The sequence below is a fragment of the Onychomys torridus genome, chromosome 1, assembly GCF_903995425.1.
Source record: "Onychomys torridus chromosome 1, mOncTor1.1, whole genome shotgun sequence".
Lineage (NCBI taxonomy): Eukaryota > Metazoa > Chordata > Mammalia > Rodentia > Cricetidae > Onychomys > Onychomys torridus.
Genome location: NC_050443.1, coordinates 26,590,532 through 26,614,056, shown reverse-complemented (window position 1 = coordinate 26,614,056; position 23,525 = coordinate 26,590,532). Strand labels below are relative to the sequence as shown.

General features: G+C 42.2%; 1 protein-coding gene across 1 annotated transcript in view; it reads right to left on the bottom strand.

Moving 5' to 3' along the window:
- Tdrd12 (tudor domain containing 12) overlaps positions 1–23,525 on the bottom strand; it is a 67,850-nt gene that overhangs the window by 40,876 nt on the left and 3,449 nt on the right. Inside the window, exons 2-6 of the mRNA XM_036207079.1 lie at positions 20,152–20,310; positions 15,787–15,923; positions 13,857–13,976; positions 2,187–2,242; positions 889–974 (exon numbers count right to left, since the gene is read on the bottom strand). Coding sequence (XP_036062972.1) covers positions 889–974; positions 2,187–2,242; positions 13,857–13,976; positions 15,787–15,923; positions 20,152–20,310 — 558 coding nt within the window. The remainder of the gene's footprint in view (positions 1–888; positions 975–2,186; positions 2,243–13,856; positions 13,977–15,786; positions 15,924–20,151; positions 20,311–23,525) is intronic.

Genomic DNA, 23,525 nt, shown 5'->3' with positions numbered 1-23,525 from the left:
TTCTAAGCTAGACCTTCAATGGTTAAAGTAATTCTCACTGTGTGAATTAAAGTAAAGTTTAAAATAAGGATAAACATTTCCAAAATATAATCTCACCAGGTATGGTGCCCATGCCTGTAATCTCTAGCACTTGAGAGGAGAGGCAAAATTAAGAGTATAAAGTCATCCACTGCTTGGGTGACCAAGGACCTGAGACTAGAGAGCCCAAAGACCTAAGGTAAAACCATATATTAGTGTTCTTTTAAAAAAATTGCAACGAAATGACTTCTAATGACATTCTTCTACACTCATATATCAGTGCCTTGCTCAGCCATCAGCTGAAAAGCTTCCTCCTGCAGCAAATGGGACAAGTACCCTGCCCCACAGCCAGACATTATGCAGAAGAGTAAGAGGACACTCAGCCCTAAATGGGATGACTATCAAATCCCTCCCCTGAAAGCTCAGGGAACCCTGAGGAAGAGGAGGCAGAAAGAGGGTAAAGAGCCAGAGGGAATAGAGGACACCAAGAAAATAAGACCCTCTAAGTTACTGTGACCAATGTACATATGAACTCAAGAGACTAAGGCAGCGTGCACACAGCTTGCAAGGGGTCTGCACCAGGTCCTTTGCATATACATTCTGGCTTCCAGTTTAAGGTTTTTATGGGATTCCTGAGTGTGGGAACAAGAGAGCTCTGCTTCCTGTGCCTTCTCCTGGCTCTTTTCCTTCTGTTGGTTTGTCCTGTCCAATTTCACTGTGTTATTTTTTATTTTATCTTCTTATACTTTATTAAAATGTAAGGTCATCCTCAGCAAAACTGAAAGTTCAAGGCTAGCCTAGGCTACACAAGACTATCTCAAAAAATGAAAATCAGAAAACAACCCTCTCCTCCCCAAATTTTTCACTTACTTTTTCATTTTTTATTGTTGCATAAAGGTAAACCTCAAAAGTATCTTCTTCCACAGCACAAAGTTTCGCTTCCACTTGGGTAGTTGCTAAATGGCAATAAATGGACATACAAGTGAGCTGACACTATAGTTTTTTGTTTTGTTTCAAAGCAAGCATAGTTTCATTAGATAACTGGTAACATTTAGGCCTCTCCCATCCATTCATACTTCAGAACAGTCCTAAAAGGTGGCACAGCACAGGAATACTGACGACATGAGTTAAGAGATACTACAACATAAACAGTGGCGGAACACGGTCAGAAGAAAGACACACAGTCAACAATGCCTTGGGGAACCGTGAGAGAGACTTCCGGAAAAATGGCAGAAATGGGGCCTTTTACCTAAGATGCATTTTGTTCCCTGGATTGTTCTTAGATGTGATTTCATCCTCCTGTGACAAACATTTACATTCAATTTATAAGCAGGTTTATTCTTGTTGGATGTCAGACATAGCTATAGAACCAATCTGGTCAGTGTACCTGAATCTGGAACTGGCTTTCTGCCTTGCTCTTGTGCTTTCTCAGATATAATCTATGGTACGTGCCAGGCAACTGTGTTTAAACTGTTCTGTCCTCAGAAAATTCTGGGAAAAGGTGGCTCTGTTAATATTAGTGTGTGCTTACTGGAAGTTAATTACATGCTTTTCTAATCACGTTTTTCTGAACTCAACCTTCCTTGGATTACTGCTTTCTTTGCTACATTCATGTATAAAGTACACTGAAACTGAAGTAAGGTATTTACAGCACTAGACTGCAGTCCACCCTATTCTTTAAGGTCTTCAAATCCCAGCTCTCACAGACAGATCTGCAGAGGATGGCAAAAGTCAACAAAGATATTTCACATACTTTAAGTTAGCAATAACTATTACACAACAAATGTACACTTATTATCCCTTGCTCCTAAAAGAAGTCAGGCTTTTCACCAAATGCTGGATCAAGAAGCTGTACACACATTGACTTGGTCTACCCTCGGCATTTAAAAGCAATCTGAGAGAGAGGCAGGGGCTGTTACTGTGAAAGGAGTCCTCTACACAACCAGCCAGTTTTTTTTATTTCAGCTGACAATTACTGACAGCCAAATCCACCTGCAAAATTATAGGAACATATAATCAATGTGACACCTTGGCATGGAAGGGGTTCCGAGTTACTTAAGGAGCCCTGTGAGGAGTACCAAATAGTCATGCATGTGGATCCTAGACATCTGGCAACAGAAGTGTAAGCCACCATATGTATCAATTCTGCAAACATACCCTGGCCTTACCTCTTAGAATATTCTGAAAGTACTGGATAGCTGCACTGTCCCATTTTGCAGCAGGTCTGGAACAGCAAACAGATCAACTTCATTAAGTGAAAACCACAGGCTAACATAGCACTGCCGTTTTGTTAGCTGGATGACGGGTATTTCCCACACTAACTATCAAGCATCCAATACAGACAAGGAGCCTATGCCCGCCCTGCTTCAGGGTACAGACTCCAGGTGTATCTGACACCACCATCTGCACAGCTCAGAAAGGTACAGAGGACCTGCTAAGAGGACACTCCTCCCATTCTGATGTATGACACCTTCTGTCACACCACTGTCTCCAGTTACCTGCAACAAATCCATTTTCCCCAGAGTCCAAGCTCCTTGGAGAGAGCCCAAGTGTGTACCATCCATCATTGGCTGCCACAGAGAATGGTACTACACAGTGCTCAACCAGCCCCAGAGGCAGCCCTGGGAAAGCCAGCTTACTCTCTCTGGGTGGCCCTCACTCTGAGGCTTAGTACACTGGAGTTTATTTTATTTTATTTTTTTACTGTTTGTTTTTGTTTCTTTGAGACAAGGTTTCTCTGTGTAGCTTTAGAGACTGTCCTGGAACCTGCTCTGTAGATCAGGCTGGCCTCCAACTCACAGAGATCTGCCTGCCTCTGCCTCCCAAGTACTGGGATTAAAGGTGTGTCCCACCACAGTCTGGCTTATTTTGCTCTTTTTAGAGATCCTTTACAGTTTCCTGAAAGTAATATGCTTATTCTCTCAGTAAAAAACAAATATATAGTTCTGAATTCCAACAATGTCCAGGCATTAGCCATGTATGTCACCGTATTTAATCTTAAAGCAGTGGCTGGAGGGCAGCGGTGGCAGCTTTAATGACTAAAACCATTGGAAACATGGTATTTCTTGTAGTAAGTGTGCAAATTGTTGACACGACTGCTCCTAGGTGTGGTTAAGGGGAAGGGTTTTTGTAGCGAGGAGGGAGAAAACAGCCTGAGGCATCAGGAGGAGGACGAGGACGATGACGACAGAGACAGAGAGACAGACAGACAGAGAGACAGACAGAGAAAGAGAGAGTAGTAGACAGAACCTGGCCAACAGACTGATGTGGCTAGAGCTACCTGCAGAGAGGTGAGAACAGGAAACAGGAAGCAGTGGGAAGCAGGAGCAGAGCCTGGAGAAAGGTGGTGGTGGCAGCACAGGCAAAGCAGCAAGGCTTAGGAGAGCCAAGAGTCATAGGGTGAGTGTGAGAGACTGCTGGGAGGAGCTGAGGAGAGGAGGGGAGAAGGGCGGGGACAGAGACTTCTGAATGTGTAACAGAAGCCTGGTACTGAGCAAGCCTGGAGGCTATTAAGAGCTCTGATATGCTCCTAGGCACCCTAAGTCCTTTCTGCCAGAAGTACGGGAAATGACTCCTTTTAGTAGAGGGAACCGCTTTTACAAAATCCTGAGGAATGCTGGATTTCATCTAACCACGAGAAATCCTCCCACAGTCTAGGTTGGGCCCACTTTTTGGTATCTGGACTGCCTTATGCAGTTTGGGGAATTGGAGTTCCCTCTGGACCTAAGAGCAACAAACTTTATTTTTGTTCTTTCTAAGCACTATGTGGTCCTGCTTTTGCAGGGCCTACATCTCTTCCTCTGACTTTTTTGTGATGTGTAGTAAAGATGTGCGCTAAGCAAGCTGGTGGAGATGAAAACAAACAAACAAACAAACAAAAAAAAAAACCAAAAAACCAAAAGAGAATGATTCCAAAGTCACACTACACATGAAAAATATCTACTAATTTTTTCTTAACTGTTTTGTTGTTGTTTGAGACAGGGTTTCTCTGTGTAGCTTTGGAGCCTGTTCTGGAACTTGCTCTGCCTGCCTCTGCTGGGATTAAAGGCATGCACCACCACTGCCTGGCTCCTAGTAATTTTTTTAAAGAAAATATATATCAAGTTCCTATTGAGCAACAAACTCAAAAGAAAATTCAATATAGTATGAATGGGTGGGTATATGCCTGTCTGTCCCCCACCCCCACCCCTCTCTGTTTGGATGTGTGTGAGAGAATAAGCACAAAAGAACACAGGAAGAGATATCCAATAACACCATTAACACTTAGCAGTATGTGGAAAAAACATCACTTTTAAAAGACTCTTTTCTTTTTTTTAATATTTGTGTATGGTATATGTGTGTAGTGTGTGCACACATGCTTGTGGTATTGGAAATCAGCTGTCTGTCTCTGCAGCATGCCCTCATGACTCAATGTGCACCTGCATGCTCTCTCCTTCTCCCTCTCCCTCCCTCCCTCTCCCCTCATCTCTCACTTTCTCTCTCTTCTGTCTCCCAGTCATTCTGTCTGCCTCTCTCTCATGTTCCCACTCTAAGACAGTCTTTAGCTCCCCCACCAATAAATCTCTTGCATGAGATCTGTTGTGTAGTGTGGTCTCTTAGCGGCACACCCTGGTCGCCCTCACTTGATCCTAACTAACATAAGGTATGTGTGGAAGGTCAAGTTAATGTCAGGTATCTTTCCTTGATACTCACCATTTTGGGGGAGATTATCTCAAAACACAACAAAACAAAACAAACACTAGATTAGCCAGATGGTGGTGGTGCACTGGGAACCCACACGGTACTTCAGCCAGGGAAGTAGGTAGGCTAAGTGTAGATCTTCACCTCTTTCCCTGCTCCTACAAATCTAATCCCCCAGTCTCATGCCCAGCTCTGCAGCAGAATACATGCTGCAGCCTCCCTTACCCTGCCCTCATCTCAATCTATCACACAGACCTTCCCCTACTTATTGCTCTACCCTAGCAGGCACTCCCTGAGAGCCCACTCTGACTAGGGACTTAAGTGGTCTAACTGCAGATCTTCACCTCTCCCTCCAGCCCTCCAAGTCCAATCCCCCCATTTTCATCCTCAGCTCTGTAGCAGACCTTCTGCTGTGGCCTCTCTGCCCCATTTCCAGGGGACTAAGCATATCTTGGGGGAGCACCCTGCTTTCCTCCCTCCTGTGGACCCCCTCAGCCTAACACCCGTCCCATCCCCATTCCTAAGCAACAGTTCCCAAGACCCAGAAATGCATTTTACTTGGCAGAAGAATTTTCTACAAGGCAACATACAGTCACCACACTCTCCTAAGAACCAGAGAGGAAGAAGAAGCCAAGGAACAGAACACCCACCCAACAAAGACAAGACTAGATATCAACACCTAAGTTACAATCTTCCCAATCCCAGATGCCTAAGATGCCAGTGTAAAAACACAATCAGTAGAAGTGAGGTCAGTGTCTCCACTAGAGCTCAGTCCTACAACCCTAGCGTAGCAGGCCGTTAAAATTCCAACATAGATGAGTATAAGAAAAAACAGTCTGGGTGAAGATGACAGAGGTCCTTAAAGAAACCTACAAAAACACAAACTGGAAGGAAATGAATAAAAACCGTTCCAGACCTGAAAGTGGAAACTGAGGGAAATCTGGAAATGAAAAGTTTGGGAACTTGAAGGGGAAGCTCAGAGGTAGGCATCATGGACCTAATATAAGAGATGGAACAGAGAATCTCAGGCACTGAAGATAAGAAGAAATGGATAGAGCAGTTAAAGAAAATGTGAGTCTAAAACAAGACAAAACAAACAAACAAACAAACAAACAAAAGACTTCTGGCACAGAACATCCAGAAAATCTGGTACACTATGAAAAGACCTATTCTAAGAATAGGAAGAGCCAGGCAGTGGTGACGCACACCTTTATTCTCAGCACTCAAGGCCAACCTGGTCTACAGAGTGAGTTCCAGGACAGCCAGGACTACACAGAGAAACCCTGTCTCAAAAAACAAACAAAAAGAAAAAAGAAAGAAAGAAAAAAAGAGGAATAGAGGAAGGAGAAGAAACCAAGGTCAAAGGCCCACAAAATATTTTCAGCAAAATCATTGAAGAAAATTTCCCTAACCTAAAGGAAATGCCTATTAAGGTACAAGAAGCATACAGAACACCAAGTAGACTGGACCAGAAAAGAAAGTCCCCTCAGTACATAATAATCAAAACACTAAACATAACAAAGAAAGACTATTAAAGCTGCAAGGGAAAAACACCAAGTAACATATAAAGACAAAACTATTTGAATTATACCTGCTTTCTCAATGGAGACTCTAAAAGCAAGACGGGCCTGGACAGATGTGCTATAGACTCTAAAAGACCACAGGTGTCAGGCAAGACTACTATATCCAGCAAAACTCTCAATCGCAATAGATGGAGAAAATACGACATTCCAAGAGGACATTACAATTCTTAACATCTATGCATCAAACACAAGGGCACCCAAATTTGTAAAAGAAATACTACTACAGCTAAACTCACATAATGATCCTCACACAGTGATAGTGGGTGACTTCGATACTTCACTCTCACCAGTAGACAAGGTCATCCAGACTAAAACTAAACAGAAATGCTGAAGTTAACTCAAGTTATAAACCAAATAGACCTAAAAGATCTTTACAGAACATTTCACCCAAACACAAAAGAATATACCTTCTTCTCAGCACTTCATGGTTTCTCCAAAACTGACCACATACATGGACACACAGTCTCAACAGATACAAGAAAACTGAAATAACACCCACATTCTATTTGACCACCACAAATTAAATGTGGATATCAACAACAGAACAACAGAAAGCTTGCAAACTCACGGAAAATGAATAACTTACTACTGGATGAAAAATGAGTCAAGAAAGAAATTAAATAATTCCTAGAATTGAATAAAAATGAATACACAACATATACAAGCTTATAGGACACAATGAAGGCTGTTCTAAGAGTTAATAAGCACTAAATTCCTACATAAAAAAATTGGAAAGATTTCATACTAATAACTTAACAGCACACCTGAGAGCTCTAGAACAAAAAGAAGAAATGCACATAAAAGGAATAGATGGCAATAAATAATCAAATGTAGGGGTGAAGTCAATAAAATAGAAACAAAAAATATACAGAGAATAAATATAACAAACAATTAGTTCTTTGAGAAAATCAGTAAGATTGACAAAACCTTACCCAAGTTAACTGAAAGGTAGAGAGAAAATACCCAAATTTACAAAATTAGAAAAGAACAGGAGTATATAGCAACAGACACCAAGGAAATCCAGAGACTCATAAGGACATACTTTCAAAGCCTGCACTCCATCCATTTGGAAAATCTAAAGGAAATGGATAATTTTCTCCATACACACCACTTACCAAAGTTAAAGCAAGATCAGATAAACAATTTAAACACACATAATCTCTAGTGAAATCAAAGCAGCCATCAAATGTCTCTCAACCAAAACAAGCCCAGGGCCAGGTATTTTAGTGCAAGTTCTACCAGACTTTCAAAGAAAAGTTAGCACAAAACTTCTCAAATTATTCCACAAAACAGAAACAGAGGGAACATAACCAAAGTCATTTTATGAGGCCACAGTCACCCTGATACCTAAACCACGTAAAGATCCAGCAAAGAAAAAGGATTACAGACCAATTTCCCTTATTAATATAGATGCAAAAAATGTTAACAAAATACTTGCAAACTGAGTCCATCAAAAAGATCATTCATCATGATCAAGTAGGCTTCATCCCAGAGATGCAGAGATGGTTGAGCATATGAAAATCTGTTAATGTAATCCAACATATAAACAAACTGGAAGAAAAAAACCACATGATCATCTCATTAGATGCAGAAAAAGGCCTTTGACAAAATCCAGTATTCCTTCATGATAAAAGTCCTGGAGAGATTAGGGATACAAGGGACAGACCTCAACATAATAAAGGCAGTTACAGCCTGCCTATAGCCAACATCAACTTAAATGGAGAGAAACTCAAAGCAATTCCATTACAATCAGGCACAAGACAAGGTTGTCCACTCTCTCCATACCTACTTAATGTAGAACTTGAAGTCTTAGCTAGAACAATAAGACAACTGAAGGAGATCAAGAAGATACAAGCTGGAAAGGAAGACATCCAAGTATCCTTATTTACAAATGATATGATAATATATGTAAGTGGCCCTTTTAAAATTCCACTGGGAACTCCAACAACTGATAATCACTCAGCAATAAATTGAATACAAAATATTTTTTACCCACTACACATCTGATAGAGGGCTAATATCAAAATATATAAAGAACTAAAAAAACCAGACACTGTTCTATTGCTGTGAAGAGACAACATGACCACAACTCTTGTAGAAGAAAGTGTTTAATTGGGAGCCTTACAGTTTCAGAGGTTTAGTTTATTATCATCATGGCAGGAAGCATGGCAGCACACTTGGTGCTGGAGAAGTAGCTGAGAGTTCTACCAAATGATCTGCAGGCAGAAGCAACAAAGAGACTACAAAGCCCAGGGACACACTTCTTCCTCCTAATCCTTTCACCCTAGTGACTACGTATTTAAATCTATGAGCCTTTAGAGGCCATTCTCATTTAAACCACCACAGCTAGGTATCAAGAAACAACCAAAACATGGGGTACATAGCTAAACAGAGAATTCTCAAAAGAGAAAATTCGAATTGCTGAGAAGGGAAATGCAAATCAAAACTGCTTTGAGATTTCATCTTATACCCATCAGAATGGCCAAGATCAAGAAAAGAAGTGACAGCACATGCTGGCAAGGATGTGGAGAAGGGGACACTCACCCATTGCTGGTAGGAGTGCAAATGTGTACAGCCACTATGGACACCAGTGTGGCGGTTCCTCAGGATCTACCTCAGGGTTGATCTGCCCTAGTGGCTGTATAAATTTGTATAAATTCATTTGACAAATGAATAAAGAAACAGATAATATACCACATTTTAAAACGTGGTATAATAACACAATGGAGTATTTTTATTTAGCCATTAGAAAAATGGCATCATGAAATATGCAGGTAAATGGACAAAGCTGGAAAAAAAATCATCCTGAGTGAAGTAACCCTGACACAGAAAGACAAATATGGTGTGTATTTACTTATATGAGGGCATTAGCTGTTAAGTCAATGATAACCAAGCTACTGTCTGTAGAATCATAGAGTTAGGTATAAAGTTAGGAACAGATAGATCTCTTTAGGAAAGGGAAATAGAGTTATGGATGGATGTGGGGGCTGGAATGGGAGGATCAAGTGGGGATGAAACTGCTAGAATTAAGTATGGAAACATAATATAGCAGAAACCTCCTAAAATATATAATGAATGTAATCTAAGTGAAACCACCAAGTAATGGGGGAGACAAGGTCCCAACTAGCCATCTCTTGTCACCAAATGAAGCTTCCATTACTAGGACTGGGTTACATTTGAGTTGTTGGCCAAAGGAGTCCCATGTGAATCCTCAAACAACTCGGGCTGCTGGCCAGACTATAGGTTGCTCTCCACAACCTGACAGAAAGGCTGCATTGCTGAAGATCATATCTACACAACTCACTGAACATGGAAAGCTGGTGCCTACACACTGGTGCCTTCACCTCGACATTCTAGTGTCTTTGGGATAGGAAAGTACTCTGTGCACTGCCAAAGAGAAATGTAAACACAAACCCTTGGATCTACAATGGTGTCTTGCCTTCAAGTTATGCTAGGATAACAGTGGCACAAAGCTTGTGGGAATAACCAACCAATATCTGATTTGACATAAAGCCCACTCCATGAAATGGATCCCATACCTGACACTGCTTGGGTGACCAAGAACCAGAGCCTAGATAGCTGAGGGACCTAGGATAAAACCAAAAACTACTGATTTTGTTATTGTTTAAAGGTATCAACAAGATGACATCTGCTCTACTCATAGATATTATTTTAAGGTATGTTATTCTATGGGCCACAAGGAATATATATATTATATGAACTCAGCTGATTATAGCAAAGCCACTACCTGAAAGAATCAAGGAATTCCTTCAGAGGAAGCCAAATTCCAAGGAGCTTTTGGTGTTATTAGGCTTGTTATATATCAGCTGTCTTCTGTTAGGAAAATCATGTGTGCCTTCATAGTTTTTCCCAATTGACTTTTCCCGAAGAAGTGCTAACAGTGTGGACCAATCACTCTCTGGACATATACATTCAAGGTATTTGGAGAACAGCCTCAGGAAAGGCTTCCTTCCCCCAAGCCCATCTGTTTCTCCCCCTTTAGCACTGGAATCAGGTATCTCCCTTAGCCACTTTCAAGGACTAACAAGTCCTTGAAATAACAAGTCCAGACCACCATATGCTAGTCTACTGATTTAAGGTAAATTCCACAAGGAGACACTGCCTAGGTCAGGTGGAACTTAATAGCTTTACACAATTTAGCTCAGACCCTCCTTTCTTACAGTCTTACTAACTTTATAGACCCCTAACTTTGTTTTGTTTTGTTTTGTTTTTTTGAGACAGGGTTTCTCTGTAGCTTTGGAGCCTGTCCTGGACTAGCTCTGTAGACCAGGCTGGCCTCAAAATCACAAGATCCACCTGCCTCTGCCTCCTGAGTGCTGGGATTACAGGCGTGTACCACCACCGCCTGGCCGACCCCTAACAACTTTTTTTTTTGTTGTTTTTCGAGACAGGGTTTCTCTACGTAGCTTTGCGCCTTTCCTGAAACTCAGTTGGTAGCCCGGCTGGCCTCGAACTCACAGAGATCCACCTGGCTCTGCCTCCCCAGTGCTGGGATTAGCCACCACCACCCAGCTGACCCCTAACTTCTTACCTAACCACTTCTGAGAATGTAGACTGAGCACATAGATCCCCTTTTTCATATACTAACTGGTCATTAGCACTCAGTTGACCTACTCTTTTACCACTCCCATTTTGGATTGTAGAAGAAAGCCTGGTGGTCACTGCCTGAGGAAAATTCTTACCTGCCTTTATGACCCAGTAGAATTCAAGCCTGGTGACTTTGCTTGACCAGGGGATTGCTATAGCTTGGGTTTATAACTGGATTCCTAGGAGTCTTAGGAGGAACATAGAGGGTGGGGAAAATAAGGAGGCAGAGAAGAGAAAGGAGAATGGAAGAACTAGATGGGTAAGAACTAAAGAGGAACAAACTGAGACAGGGAAGAACTAGATTGAAGGACTAGAAGAGAGTACTAAAGAAAATACTAGAGGAACGAGATGGAAGATGAGGAAGAGCCAGATGAGGAAGAACAGATGAGAAAGGAGGAGATGGGAGAGGAGCTGATATGGGAAAGAACTAGATGGATAAGAACCTAGAAGGGGCAGAACTAAGATGAAGGAATTTAGATAGAACCTAGAGGGGACCGCAGATAAGTGTAGAGAGAAACCAGGCAAGAGAGGAGCTAAAAATGAGAGCAGAATAGAAGTTTATAAAGAGAGAACCTGGCAGATTAATAAAGTGCATGGACTAAGGAGTTTCGTGTACACAGATTCATTCCTTTTCATCAAAGATTAATTATCAGCTGGTTGTAGATTCTTCCCAGACCCTGGGAGGGGACTATCAAGTGGCTTGAATGTTACTTTTGTTTATGTTGCATTTGTTTATGTTGCATCTGTGAAGCTGTGTTACTGTGCCTATCAAAAAAAAACCCTGATGGTCTAATAAAGAGCTGAATGGTCAATAGCAAGGAAGGAGAAAGGATAGGTGGGGTTGGCAGGCAGATAGGATATATAGAGGGAGAAATCTGGGAGGAAAAAAGATCAAAGAAGTAGCCAGAGAAGGAGGAGGACATCAGGGGCCAGCCACCCAGCTCCACAGCAAGCCACGGAGTAAGAGTAAGATTTACAGAAGTAAGAGAACAGGAAAAGCTGAGAGGCAAAAGGTAGACAGGATAATATAAGTTAAGAAATGCTGGCTAGAAACTAAGCCAAGCTAAGGCTGGGCATTCATAAGTAAGAATTCATCTATGTACCATTTATTTGGGAGCTAGGTGGCAGCCCCCCCACAAAAGAGCAAAAAGCAAATAACAACAGTGGGCTGTCAAAGATGAACCAGGTCCAGCAGTTAAGGAAAGCTTGCAAGAAACAAGCCAAGCTAAGGTATGGCATTTGTAAGTAATAATAAGCCTCCATTATGATTTATTTGGGAGCTGGGTGGTAGGTCCCCCACAAAAGAAAAACAAACAACACATAGATCAGTGCCTTGGCTAGCCATCAGAGAAGCTTCTTCCTGCAGCAGAAGGAACAAATAGTAACCCAAAGCCACAGATGCAGAAAGTGACAGACCTTGGAACACACAGCCCTAAATGGGATAACTATCAAATCCCTCCCCTGAAAGTTCAGGGAACCCTGAGGAAGAGGAGGCAGAAAGAGGGTAAAGAGCCAGAGGGAATAGAGGACACCAAGAAAATAAGGCCCTCTAAGTTACTGTGACCAATGTACATATGAACTCAAGAGACTAAGGCAGCATGCACACAGCCTGCAAGGGGTCTGCACCAGGTCCTTTGCATATACATTCTGGCTTCCAGTTTAAGGTTTTTATGGGATTCCTGAGTGTGGGAACAAGTGAACTCTGCTTCCTGTGCCTTTTCCTGGGCTCTTTTCCTTCTGTTGGTTTGTCCTGTCCAACTCTGATGTGGCAGTTTTTGTTTTATGTTATTCTATTTTATTTTGTTATATATTTAATATTAGCTCTCAAAATCCTGTTTTCTAATGAGAAATAGAAAGGGAGTGGACTGGGACAGGAGGGGATGAGGGGAAGAACTGAGAAACCGTAATCAGGATATATTATATGAGAAAAAATATTTTCAGTAAAAGGGGAAAATATTTTCAGGGAGGCTTGGTCATTCTCAAAGCAGTTTGGTTTATGTTGGGGGAACACTTGGGGAAAAATTTGCTAATGAAGTCTCATTATAAATTTCTCACAAGAAAAAAAAGATAAAAATGGAAAACACTCACTTTCACTATTGCAGTTATCAGAACTTACTTATGTTTTGTATTGTTTCTGCTTGTTTTTGAGACCAAATCTCACAGTACCACCAGGTCAACAAGCAGCCCGTCCTCTCACATCAGCCTTGAGTATGTGAATTACAGATAGACACCATCACACCCAGCTCATTACACTTTTTTCATTATCACAACCATCCTGATTTCCCTGTTTTTAGGAAAAATTCCTAGAAGTAAAGCAACTTATAACTCACCTTGCTGCTAAATGAACCTAAGTAGTATCCAAATCCACTCAAAATACAAAGAAACAGGAAAGTAACTGGAGAGTCCCCACATACAAAACCTGTGCATTAGAACAGCCATTTTACTCATTTTGTTTGAAGAAGAAAGAAGGAAGGAAGGGAGGGAGGGAGGGAGGGAGGGAGGGAGGGAGGGAGGAGGAAGGAAGGAAGGAAGGAAGGGAAACCAACATTGTCCTTACACCCAAACACCCTGAAATCCACACAAATTCTTTCAGGATACTTCACAACCTTTTCATCTCATTTCCCATGCTGCTTACTAGGAAGGAGAATTAAAAAACTGCAGTGTTTTGTGTGACAGGTCATTGTCTTTTATTTCTAAGATAACCAAGACATCAGATCCTATCCCCTTATTTGGTCAGACTGTCTTATGTCAGATCATCTCAGGGGAGATTTAATCTGGAGGGAACACTGACTTCACAATGGCACACCATGGTATTACAGGTCTGTTCGCCCAACCCTGCACGCAAATGGAATCAATTTTTAATTAACTAGATTTTACTTTCTGATTGTGCTCTTTATAACAAATGATGGAAACACAAAAATGAAAGGGGTGCAAATATTTTAAGCTTTCAAAAAAAGCTGTACTTACACAATTTCAGCACTGTCTTCACAGAAGTCAATGTGCAATGTCACAGGTTTGGTACAGTAAAGTCTGAATTTTTTTGCTCTATAAGGAAGCTGCATAAAGGATTCTACTGCAACTCGGATGCTTAAAGGTAAAATACAAATAATTTTATTATAAGTAAAAATCACACATAATAAATTCATTTAAAGCACACTTATATAATTAGTATCTCTAGATAGAAAACAATTACTCCTTTTCCTGATATAGCTACAATGCTTAGAGACATCTGGCCATAAGCTGTTCCCGATGGAGCAAAAGACAGCTTAAGTTTTATGTATAAAGGTCTACATATTCTACATAATCTATGTTATTAAAACTTCATGGCACAGCAAAAACTGTATCTGATGAGGTGACAGATAGTGAGAAATACTGAACCTGGGAAGAAGTCTATTTGAAATTTTATTTTTATTCTTTTAGATAAAGTCTCACCTAGTTCAGATGGGCCTGCTTCCATATCCAAGTGCTAGGATTACAGGCATGTGTCAGAATCACCATGCCTGCTATTTAAGATTTTGAAACACCAAATTCAGGCAGGTGAAGTGCCACCAAGCCTGATGACTGAGTCTGACCTCTGAAGACACCCACATGGGGCTCAGAAGGGAAGGAAGAGGACTGACCCCTATAAGCTGTCCTCTAACCTCCATATGTGTACTGTGGCTTAAATATCAACCCCAACACATACAACATGTCAGAGTCACACAGAAGTTCCTGTAAACAGGCAGATGTTGTCACAAGAGCTAGAGGACTAAGATTTGATAAATTACACTATTTTTCTTCAGGCAAACTACAGGTCACTTTAACCTATCACATTTAAATATCAACTGGCTCTCTTCCTAGGTCCCCACCATTCCCTCCATGGGCAACTACACAGGCTTGTTATCTAGGAAAGGTTAGAAAATGGTGGCTGTACTGAACTTCTTCCTGGACTCTTTCATCATGTAATTCTCTTGTCCTAAAAAAAAAAAAAGTTGAAATTGTAAAGCTGTAGACACAAGCTGCTTCTTCCTGTACTCTCTTGAAACCTTAATGTCCCATTTGCCACATGTAACTGCAGCCTACTCTGTACCATGTCTTATGCACAGGAAGAAGGGTCCTATACTTACTTAACTGGGAAGGGAACTGGAAAGGTTGGCACAAGTACAAAGACTGGCCTATCAGCTCGAGTAAACCATAACACTCAGCCCCAGAATTGGAGCGGTCTGCGCAATGGACAGCTGGCTCCTGTGTCCTGCCCTCTGTGTTATGCCAGATAACCAAGAACGTATGCTTACATACTTTGTCCTGGGTACCCTAACAGTGGTATGTCTGAATCCTTTTCCTCTATGAGACAAAAAGTTTCTACCTCTTGGCAGCATCATTCCTGAGCCCATCTCCCTCTAAGACCTCCAGTGACAATGAACAAGCTAATGGAACAGACCAGACAGCAGTTGACAGGCACCAAAAGATGCAGAGAAAGGCTTGCCTTATGCTTTCAGATCAGAAGCCACCTCTGAGCCCCATTCTGACAACTTGTGCTCCTGAGCCTCTCCTTACTTTAAAAATTGACATTGTTTTTGTTGGAATGATAACTTAGCAGTTAAGAACATATGCTGCCACGGCAGACGTCCTGAATTTGGTCCTATCCATCCACATCAGGTGGCTCACAGCTGCTTTAACTCCAGCTCCAAGGATCCAATGGTCTTTCTTTCTCTCTCTCTCTCTCTCTCTCTCTCTCTCTCTCTCTCTCTCACACACACACACACACACACACACACAATACAATACACATGTACACATAATTAAAACACATATTTTTTTAAAACAAGAATTAAATGTGCTTCCTTTATTGACATTTTCCTGTAAAACTGCCATTTGTCTCCTTAAGGCATATAAGGCAAAATGAACACATATGTACTTTTTAGATTTTACTGGGATAGACTTGGCAAAATCCACAAGGAAACACTCTGCCAGGTAATGGTCTGCAGAAGAGATGATGGACTTAATCACAGCCCTGCACCAGCATTTCAGCTCCTGACAGTACACCACACACACCTGCAAATGAAAACAGACCTTCGTCACTATGAGGCCATCACAGGCCAGAGCCCCAGGGACCAGTGCCCCGGGACACAAGTTCAGGAAATGTCTTCTTACTGCAGTGGTCCCTTTCAGTTAACTACAATCTGAAAAGATTAGTGAAAGTTCCAGAAGTAAACAATCCATAACTTTAATTATCCTCTGCTTCAAGTCGCATAAGGAATTCTTATACCATCTTGCTCCATTGAGCCTAGAACATCAATTGCTCACTTGCCCAGCACATACTATGTAAACAGTACCAGCCTCTTAATCACTTAGACGTCATCCTGTCTTGGACGTCAGGCCAGCTGTCACAGGACTGAAGCACTTGGTTCAAATAACCTCCATTTCACCTAAAAATAGCCCTAGAGCAGATTTTTATTATAGGATATTGTCATGGTGATGTTACTTCATTACTGTTGCCAGTGTCTTTGTAAATTAAGTTCCGCAGTAACTCAGGTCTCCAACAGTCTCAGCAGGGGAGCTCCTTAGCCAGGCTGTCTCTACAACATGCAAGTTAAAATGCACTGTTCTCTTCTCAGCCAGAAAACAGAGCCTGCGAATGATGGTCAGAAACTTCAACCCCTGGTTCCTTTTCCCCATGGCCTCACACACTTTAGTATCTATTTTTGTCTGGCATAAACAGTTTCTGGCTTTACGACCATATGAACTGTCTTCTGGGGTTTGTTTGGGCAATATACATTGTGTGGGAGCCCACAACTGACTCAGTTTCCCAGTCTGAATCTGGTCTATTCTGAGTCAATAGAGTCCAAGCTTGCTTGTTCCAGGGCTGTGAGAAAGTCCTGATTAGCTAAAGAGTCTCCTTGAAGGGCTGTGAGGAAGTCCTGATTAGCCAGCACAGGAAGCAACACACTATCTAACCAGATGCAGGCTGCTGATGCCAGCCGGAGGTACATTGAGATAGCAAAAGAAACTGCCTGCTCCTTGACGCAAGGCAGGATAGATAGAGGTTGAATGCCTGGGCTGTGCATTGTTCTACCTCTGTCCTTCAAGACTGTGTATAAGCTGGCTGGGAAATCAACTCGGGGCTGTCCGCCATTGACTGGCAGACCTCTGGACTCTTTTCTGTCTTCTTGATTGTCTCTAGAATCCACACGCCTCTACCCAGCTACCCAGCTGACTGTTGGCAGGCCCAACAACATTGCCTGCCATATACTAGGACTTCAAAAACTACTGGCTGAATGCCTGCAGCTGCTCTTAAAGGAACCACCCTGATGATTCTTACTGGACCACAGGGCCCCACCAGGCAGTAGCTGGAGAGAATTCTGGCAAAGAATGAGGGCAACTTCTACTGAATGCCAAAATCAAAGACACTTGTGGGATATGTTGCACAGTTAACGTCCACAGTCAGCAGATTTTGAAACACTAATTCTACAGCAATCTATCAAGTATAACACTGATTACATATAATGAACAGGATGTAGCTCGGTAGTGTATCTATATACAGAAACACTGCTTCAATCCCTGTTATTCAAAACACACCTTTATGGTGGTGACAACCTCCCTATAAAAAATGTCTTCTTCTTCATGCCTCTTTGAGAAAGAGGGAACACAAGAAGGCAGCGCCTAGAGCAGGGGTCCCATTCCTATTTCATGGATGTGAAATGCCCAGGATGCTGTACGGTTACCATGGTCTTGAGCCATGCGCAAACTGCACTCTTACATGCTGCCTGATGCCCTATCTTTTGTCGGCCCACATGCAGAAAAGCAGCTTACAGAAGCATGCTCCTTCTGGGGAAGCAGCACCAAAGCCCCTGGATTAAGGGCATCTGACAGACACACTAGCTTTTAAAAAAGAAAGCCACAAGGATGAAAATGGTAGTAATAAAGTGCAGGGGGCTGGGCTACAGTTCAGAGACACAAGGATGAAAATGGTACTATAAAGTGCAAGGAGGCTGGGCTGCAGTTCAGAGACATGCATGAAGCTCTGGGTTCCATCACTAGTACAAAATAAAAATTGAGTAAATAAACAGAAAAGACTGAATACTGGATAACAGGGCACCAATCACTAAGATTAAAAATTGTAAGAATAAGAATCATTTGTAAGGGTGCTGGAGAGATGGCTCAGCGGTTAAGAGCACCGACTGCTCTTCCAGAGGTCCTGAGTTCAATTCTCAGCATCCACATAGTGGCTCACAACCATCTGTAGTGAGATCTGGTGCTCTCTTCTGGCATAAAGTTGTACGTGCAGATACAGCACTCATACATAAATTTTAAAAAATCATTAAGTGTTTAGACTACAAATTGTTTCTTTATTTTCTGTTTTGGTTGTTGTTGTTGAGACTGGGTCTCTCTACCCAGCACTGGCTCTCTGGCCTGGACCTCACAGAGATCTGCCTGCCTCTGCCTCCCCCAAGTGCCACCACACCCAGCCAATTATCTCATACTTTATTAGTTAACAATGGAGGGAAACACACCCAGCCAACTATCTCATACTTTATTAGTTAACAAAGGAAGTAAACACACCCAGCTAACTATCTCATATATTATTAGTTAACAAAGGAGGGAAAATTCTACTTTTGGCTTTATGAATCCTAACCTAGAATGCAGAGAGACTGAGAAAAATCTTATGTCAAAACACAAATCTAAGAGCTGATCTAGGCAGTGACAGCCACTGATGGTAATGTCAAGGGTGAGACCAGGCTGTCACAATCTCAGTCCACGAGCAACCTCCCAACATAGCCTTATCTCCCAAATTAATCCAATAGAAAGTTCATGACATAAATACTACTGAGGGAAAGAGAGATCAAATCTATTTATTTCATTATGCTATCAGTCTACATGAAATATAGAGGACAAAGGGGAGGGTTTAAAGAGGAAACAGGCACCTGAAATACACAGACAGATGCACATGCACACACACCACAAAAGACCAGCTGACTACTTTCATTTTTCAAGCTAACATTTAGTGTTACATGAAAAATAATACATCATTAGCCAGGCATTGGTTGCTCATGCCTTTAATCCTAGCACTCGGGAGGCAGAGGCAGGCGGAGTGAATTTGAGGCCAACCTGGCCTACCTTGTGAGTTCCAGGCCAGCCAGGGCTACATAGTAGGTACTTGTCTCAGTAGAAAACAAACAAACAAACAAACAAACAAACAAACAAAACACAGAGTCTAAGTTCTTCAGGCCAGGCTGACTTGGAACTATGTAGCCCAGGCTGGTCCTGAACTTGAGATCTGCTTCTGCCTCCCAAGCAGCGAGGATTATAGACCCGCACCACCAGTTCTTGCTCTGTGATACTCATATCTTCTTGTTTTTCTAAGACAAGGTCTCACACCAGGCGGTGGTGGCGCATGCCTTTAATCCCAGCACTTGGGAGGCAGAGCCAGGTGGATCTCTGTGAGTTCGAGGCCAGCCTGGTCTACAAAGCAAGTTCCAGGAAAGGCGCAAAACTACACAGAGAAACCCTGTCTCGGAAAACCAAAAAAAGAAAAAAGAAAAAGAATACATCATGTTATAGTGATAATGGGGGGGGGGCACACACAAATATTTTCTAGTTTTTTCTCAAAACAAGCTTATAAATCTCTTAATGTCACACTATTGTAAAAGCCCACTCTCCTGAAAAAGGCCTGATGAGAGACTGTGGACGATGGAGTTTATGTTGTAAGAACACAGAAGAGCCACAACATGGAACAAGTAGAATAAAATAACACAAGTTGTCCAAAGCCTGAGTAACAAAAACAACAACTATAACAGCAGCAGCAGCAGCAGCAGCAGAAGAAGAAGAAGAAGAGGAAGAGGAAGAGGAAGAGGAAGAAGAAGAGGGAGGAGGAGGAGGAGGAAACAAAAGTGGCACCAGCACTAACTAAAATCCCATGTCCTGTTTGCTGAAGACTCTCCAGTATATGCTGGGTCTAGAATATTCTGGCTTCCAGCCCCAGGAAGATAGACCACATGCTTTTACAGTCAGGCGGTGAGATAGCTCTGCCAGTGAAGGTCCCTGCTGCAAGGCCAATGGAGTTTGATCCTGGAGCCCACACGGTTGGAGAACCTTGCCCAACCATCCTCTTCCAAGACTAGGTTCTAGCATGGGCAAAGTAAACTAGCAGCAGCGAGGCCAGGAGCTGCTGACCATCCCAAGGCTTTCACCATCTCGGGAGAGAACACTCTGCACTTTTGCTGCTTTGAACTCTGACCTCAAAGCACACTTAAGCCTAATGACAACAGAAGGCAGCACGTACCTGCCCTTCTTCCAGCATCAATGGCTTTATTTCTATGTCTTGACACATGCTGTTATAGAAGTCATTCATGGCACTGTTTAGTTTTTGATAGTCGACTTCTTGTTCTAAAAAATGACTACATCCTTTTATAATTACCCAGAAGCAACCTGGATCTTCAATCTGTAAAAATTTAAGACAAAACAATGTATGATTTAGCAGTAGTCATGTGATAGAAAACCTTAAGTCACAGTAACTATTTCTAATGCTAAGGAATCTAACAAATCCTTGACAAACACCTTTGTCTTAAATGGTCAGATTGAAGCAGATATGGTGGTACATCTTTGTGAGTTTGATGCCAGCCTGGTCTACACAGCGGGTTCCAGAACAGCCAAAGCTACATAGTAACACCCTGTCTTGAAAAAAACAAACAAACAAAACAGGCAACAAAAATCAAAACGGTCAGACTGAAGATAAAATCCCCAAACACATAAAAAAGCATAGGCAAGCAATTCTCATTTATGTGTACAATTCAAAACCAAACAGGATACTGGGCATGGCAGCACACATGTATAATAGTAGTACTTAGGAGGCTGAGGCAGGGGGATTACAAGTTCAAAACCAGTCTAGACTATAGGTCTAACTCCTGTTTCAAATTCTACCCCCGCAAAAGGCAAACAGATGCCCTTATCTCCAATAATTCAAAATATACATAAGCAAGCCATGATAGTATTTATAACCTTTTTTAAAAAAAGAAAAAATCTGCTGGGAGTGGTGGTGCACACCTTTAATCCCAGCACTCAGGAGGCAGAGGCAGGTGGATCTCTGTGAGTTCGAGGCCAGCCCAGTCTAAAGAGTGAGTTCCAGGACAGCCAGGGCTATGTAAGACAGATCCTGTCTTAAAACAAAACAAACAAAAACAAAATAAAATAACGTAAGTGTGGGAAGCCAAGGAAGCTCTGAGTGAGTCTGTAAGGAGCAGATAAAGTCCTAAGTGATGTGTATTGTTGACATGGGCACAGGCATGTCATGGACACCAATGCCTCAGACTCATGGGAATCAGCAAAGCCTTCCTCTGGTTGGAGTGTGGATGGCGACAGTGTGTATAAACACTAATAAACACAGCTTCCTCCTTCTGGATGGCTGCAACTCGAGTAGGCTCTGGCACAAGACTCCTTTTGGACTAGCCAACCCTTCATGCCCCTGCTGTACGTGGTGACTCACTGAGGTTCCGGTGGCTGCGTAGTTGTTGCTGCTCCATCAGAGTGCACACAGCCCACCATATCCCAGTCTTTCAATCTGTGTGTCTATGTACCTATCCTTTCTCCATTCACCTCAGTTATGTTAAGTTCAAAGTCACACAAGACGCAGTGCATGTCAACATTCGATTATTTATTCAAAAAGAAATGGGGGCTGGAGATGGAGCTCAGTTGGTAACACACTTGCCCAGTGTGTCTGACATTTTCTTCTAATCTCCAGCATGTCATAAAATGAGAGGAGTTGGCACACACCTGGAATCCCAGCACTTAGGAGGCAGAGGGAGGAGGATGGGGGTTCAACAACATCCACAGTTACACAGAGGGTTCAAGGGCTAGAGGGAGGAGGGGAGATGAGGAATGAGAGAAAGCCAACAGGGGGCTGGGGTGTGGTTCAGTGGTAGATTGCACTTAACTAGCATGGGCAATGCTCTGGACTACACTCTCAGCACTACTCCCCCCAACCCCCCCAAAAGATGGAATAGGATAACAGATAAATCAAACAAATATAAATTATTACCTGGGGAAAGGGAATAGTGGAGTAGAAGATTAAAGTCAGAGCTCTCTGAATTTATCTTGTTATACATTATTATTTAAAAACAATCAGGGCAGTGAGATGGCTCTGCCATAAAGGTGCCTGCCGCCAAGACCCAAGTGGTTTTATCCCTGGAACCCAAAAATTAGGAGAAAACTTCCACAAGTTGTTAAGTTGTCCTCTGACCTCTACATGCCTGCTGCTGAGCACACATGCACAGAATAAATTAACAAGAGATGAAGAGAAAGCAGCAGCTAAAACCACTTGCTCCCCTTCCAAAGGACCTGAGTTCATTCTCAGACCTCAAGCCTGGGAGCTCCAGTTCCAGATGATCTAATGCCATATTCTAGCCTTCAAGGACACCATCACACACGGTATAAACCAGATACATATAGTCAGTGTTCTGTTGCTGTGAAGAGACACTATGAGTACGCAACTCTTAAAAATGACAGCATTTAATTGTTTCTGGCTTGCAGTTCAGGGGTTTAGTCCATTATCAGTATGGCACCATGCAGGCAGACATTGTGCTGGAGAAGAAGCTGAGAGTTCTACATCCAGATCTACAAGCAATAAGAGAGAGCCAGTGGGCCTGGCTTAGGCTTTTGAAAACCTCAAAGCCCACCTCTTGAGACACTTCCTCCAACAAGGAAGTTTTCAAATCTTTTCAAATAATGCCCAGTGACCAAGCAATCAAATCTATGAGCCTATGGATTCAAACAACCACACATACAAATAAAAATTAAAAACTGCACAAAGTATCATTTTTAGAGATAAGCTAGAAAGTGGAAAAAGTTAAATTGAATTTAAAACACCAGTTAAAACCACCATTGATTTTGCAAATGCATGTTCTACCTGATGAGAGGGACTAGAAACAACAAAATACCACAACTCTACATCCTGCACACCACAGAGCAGGGATACAAGTTTGATGCAGTATTTTTCAACTCTTCTGAAGGTGTGATTTTATTATTTATTCAATTATTTTGGTTATTTATTAGGGTTTCTCTGTGTTGTTTTGGTGCTTGTTCTGGATCTTGCTCTGTAGCCCAGGCTGGCCTGGAACTCATAGAGATCCGCCTGGCTCTGCCTCCCAGTGCTGGGATTAAAGGCCTGTACCACTGCTGCCTGGCTATTATTATTATTTTTAAAGACAAGATTTCACTATGTATTGTGACTGGCCTGGAACTGGCAATGTTTGAGGCTGGCCTCAAACTCACAAAGATCTACCTGCCTCTACCTCCTGAGTGCTGGGATTAAAGGTGTGTACCACCATGACTGGATGTGTGAAGGGATTTTATAATAATTGGGGGGGGGGGAAGATATCAGTCATTCTGATTTTGTTAACTGCAGATTAGTCTGTAGTCAAATAATTAAGAGCAAAAAGTTACCTTCATGCTTAATATAACAAGGAAGGGACAAAGCAAGGTCCAGTAAAACCAGTTAATAGGCATAATGAACAATGTAACCATGACACATGGCCAAGAAAAGTCACTAGGCAGTGACCCCAGGAGTGGGGTATAGCTCAGTGGTAGGCACTTGCCTAATACCTCAAGGTCCAGAGCTCTATCCTAGAAAGAGAGAGGGAGGACACCCAAGTTGCTTAACTG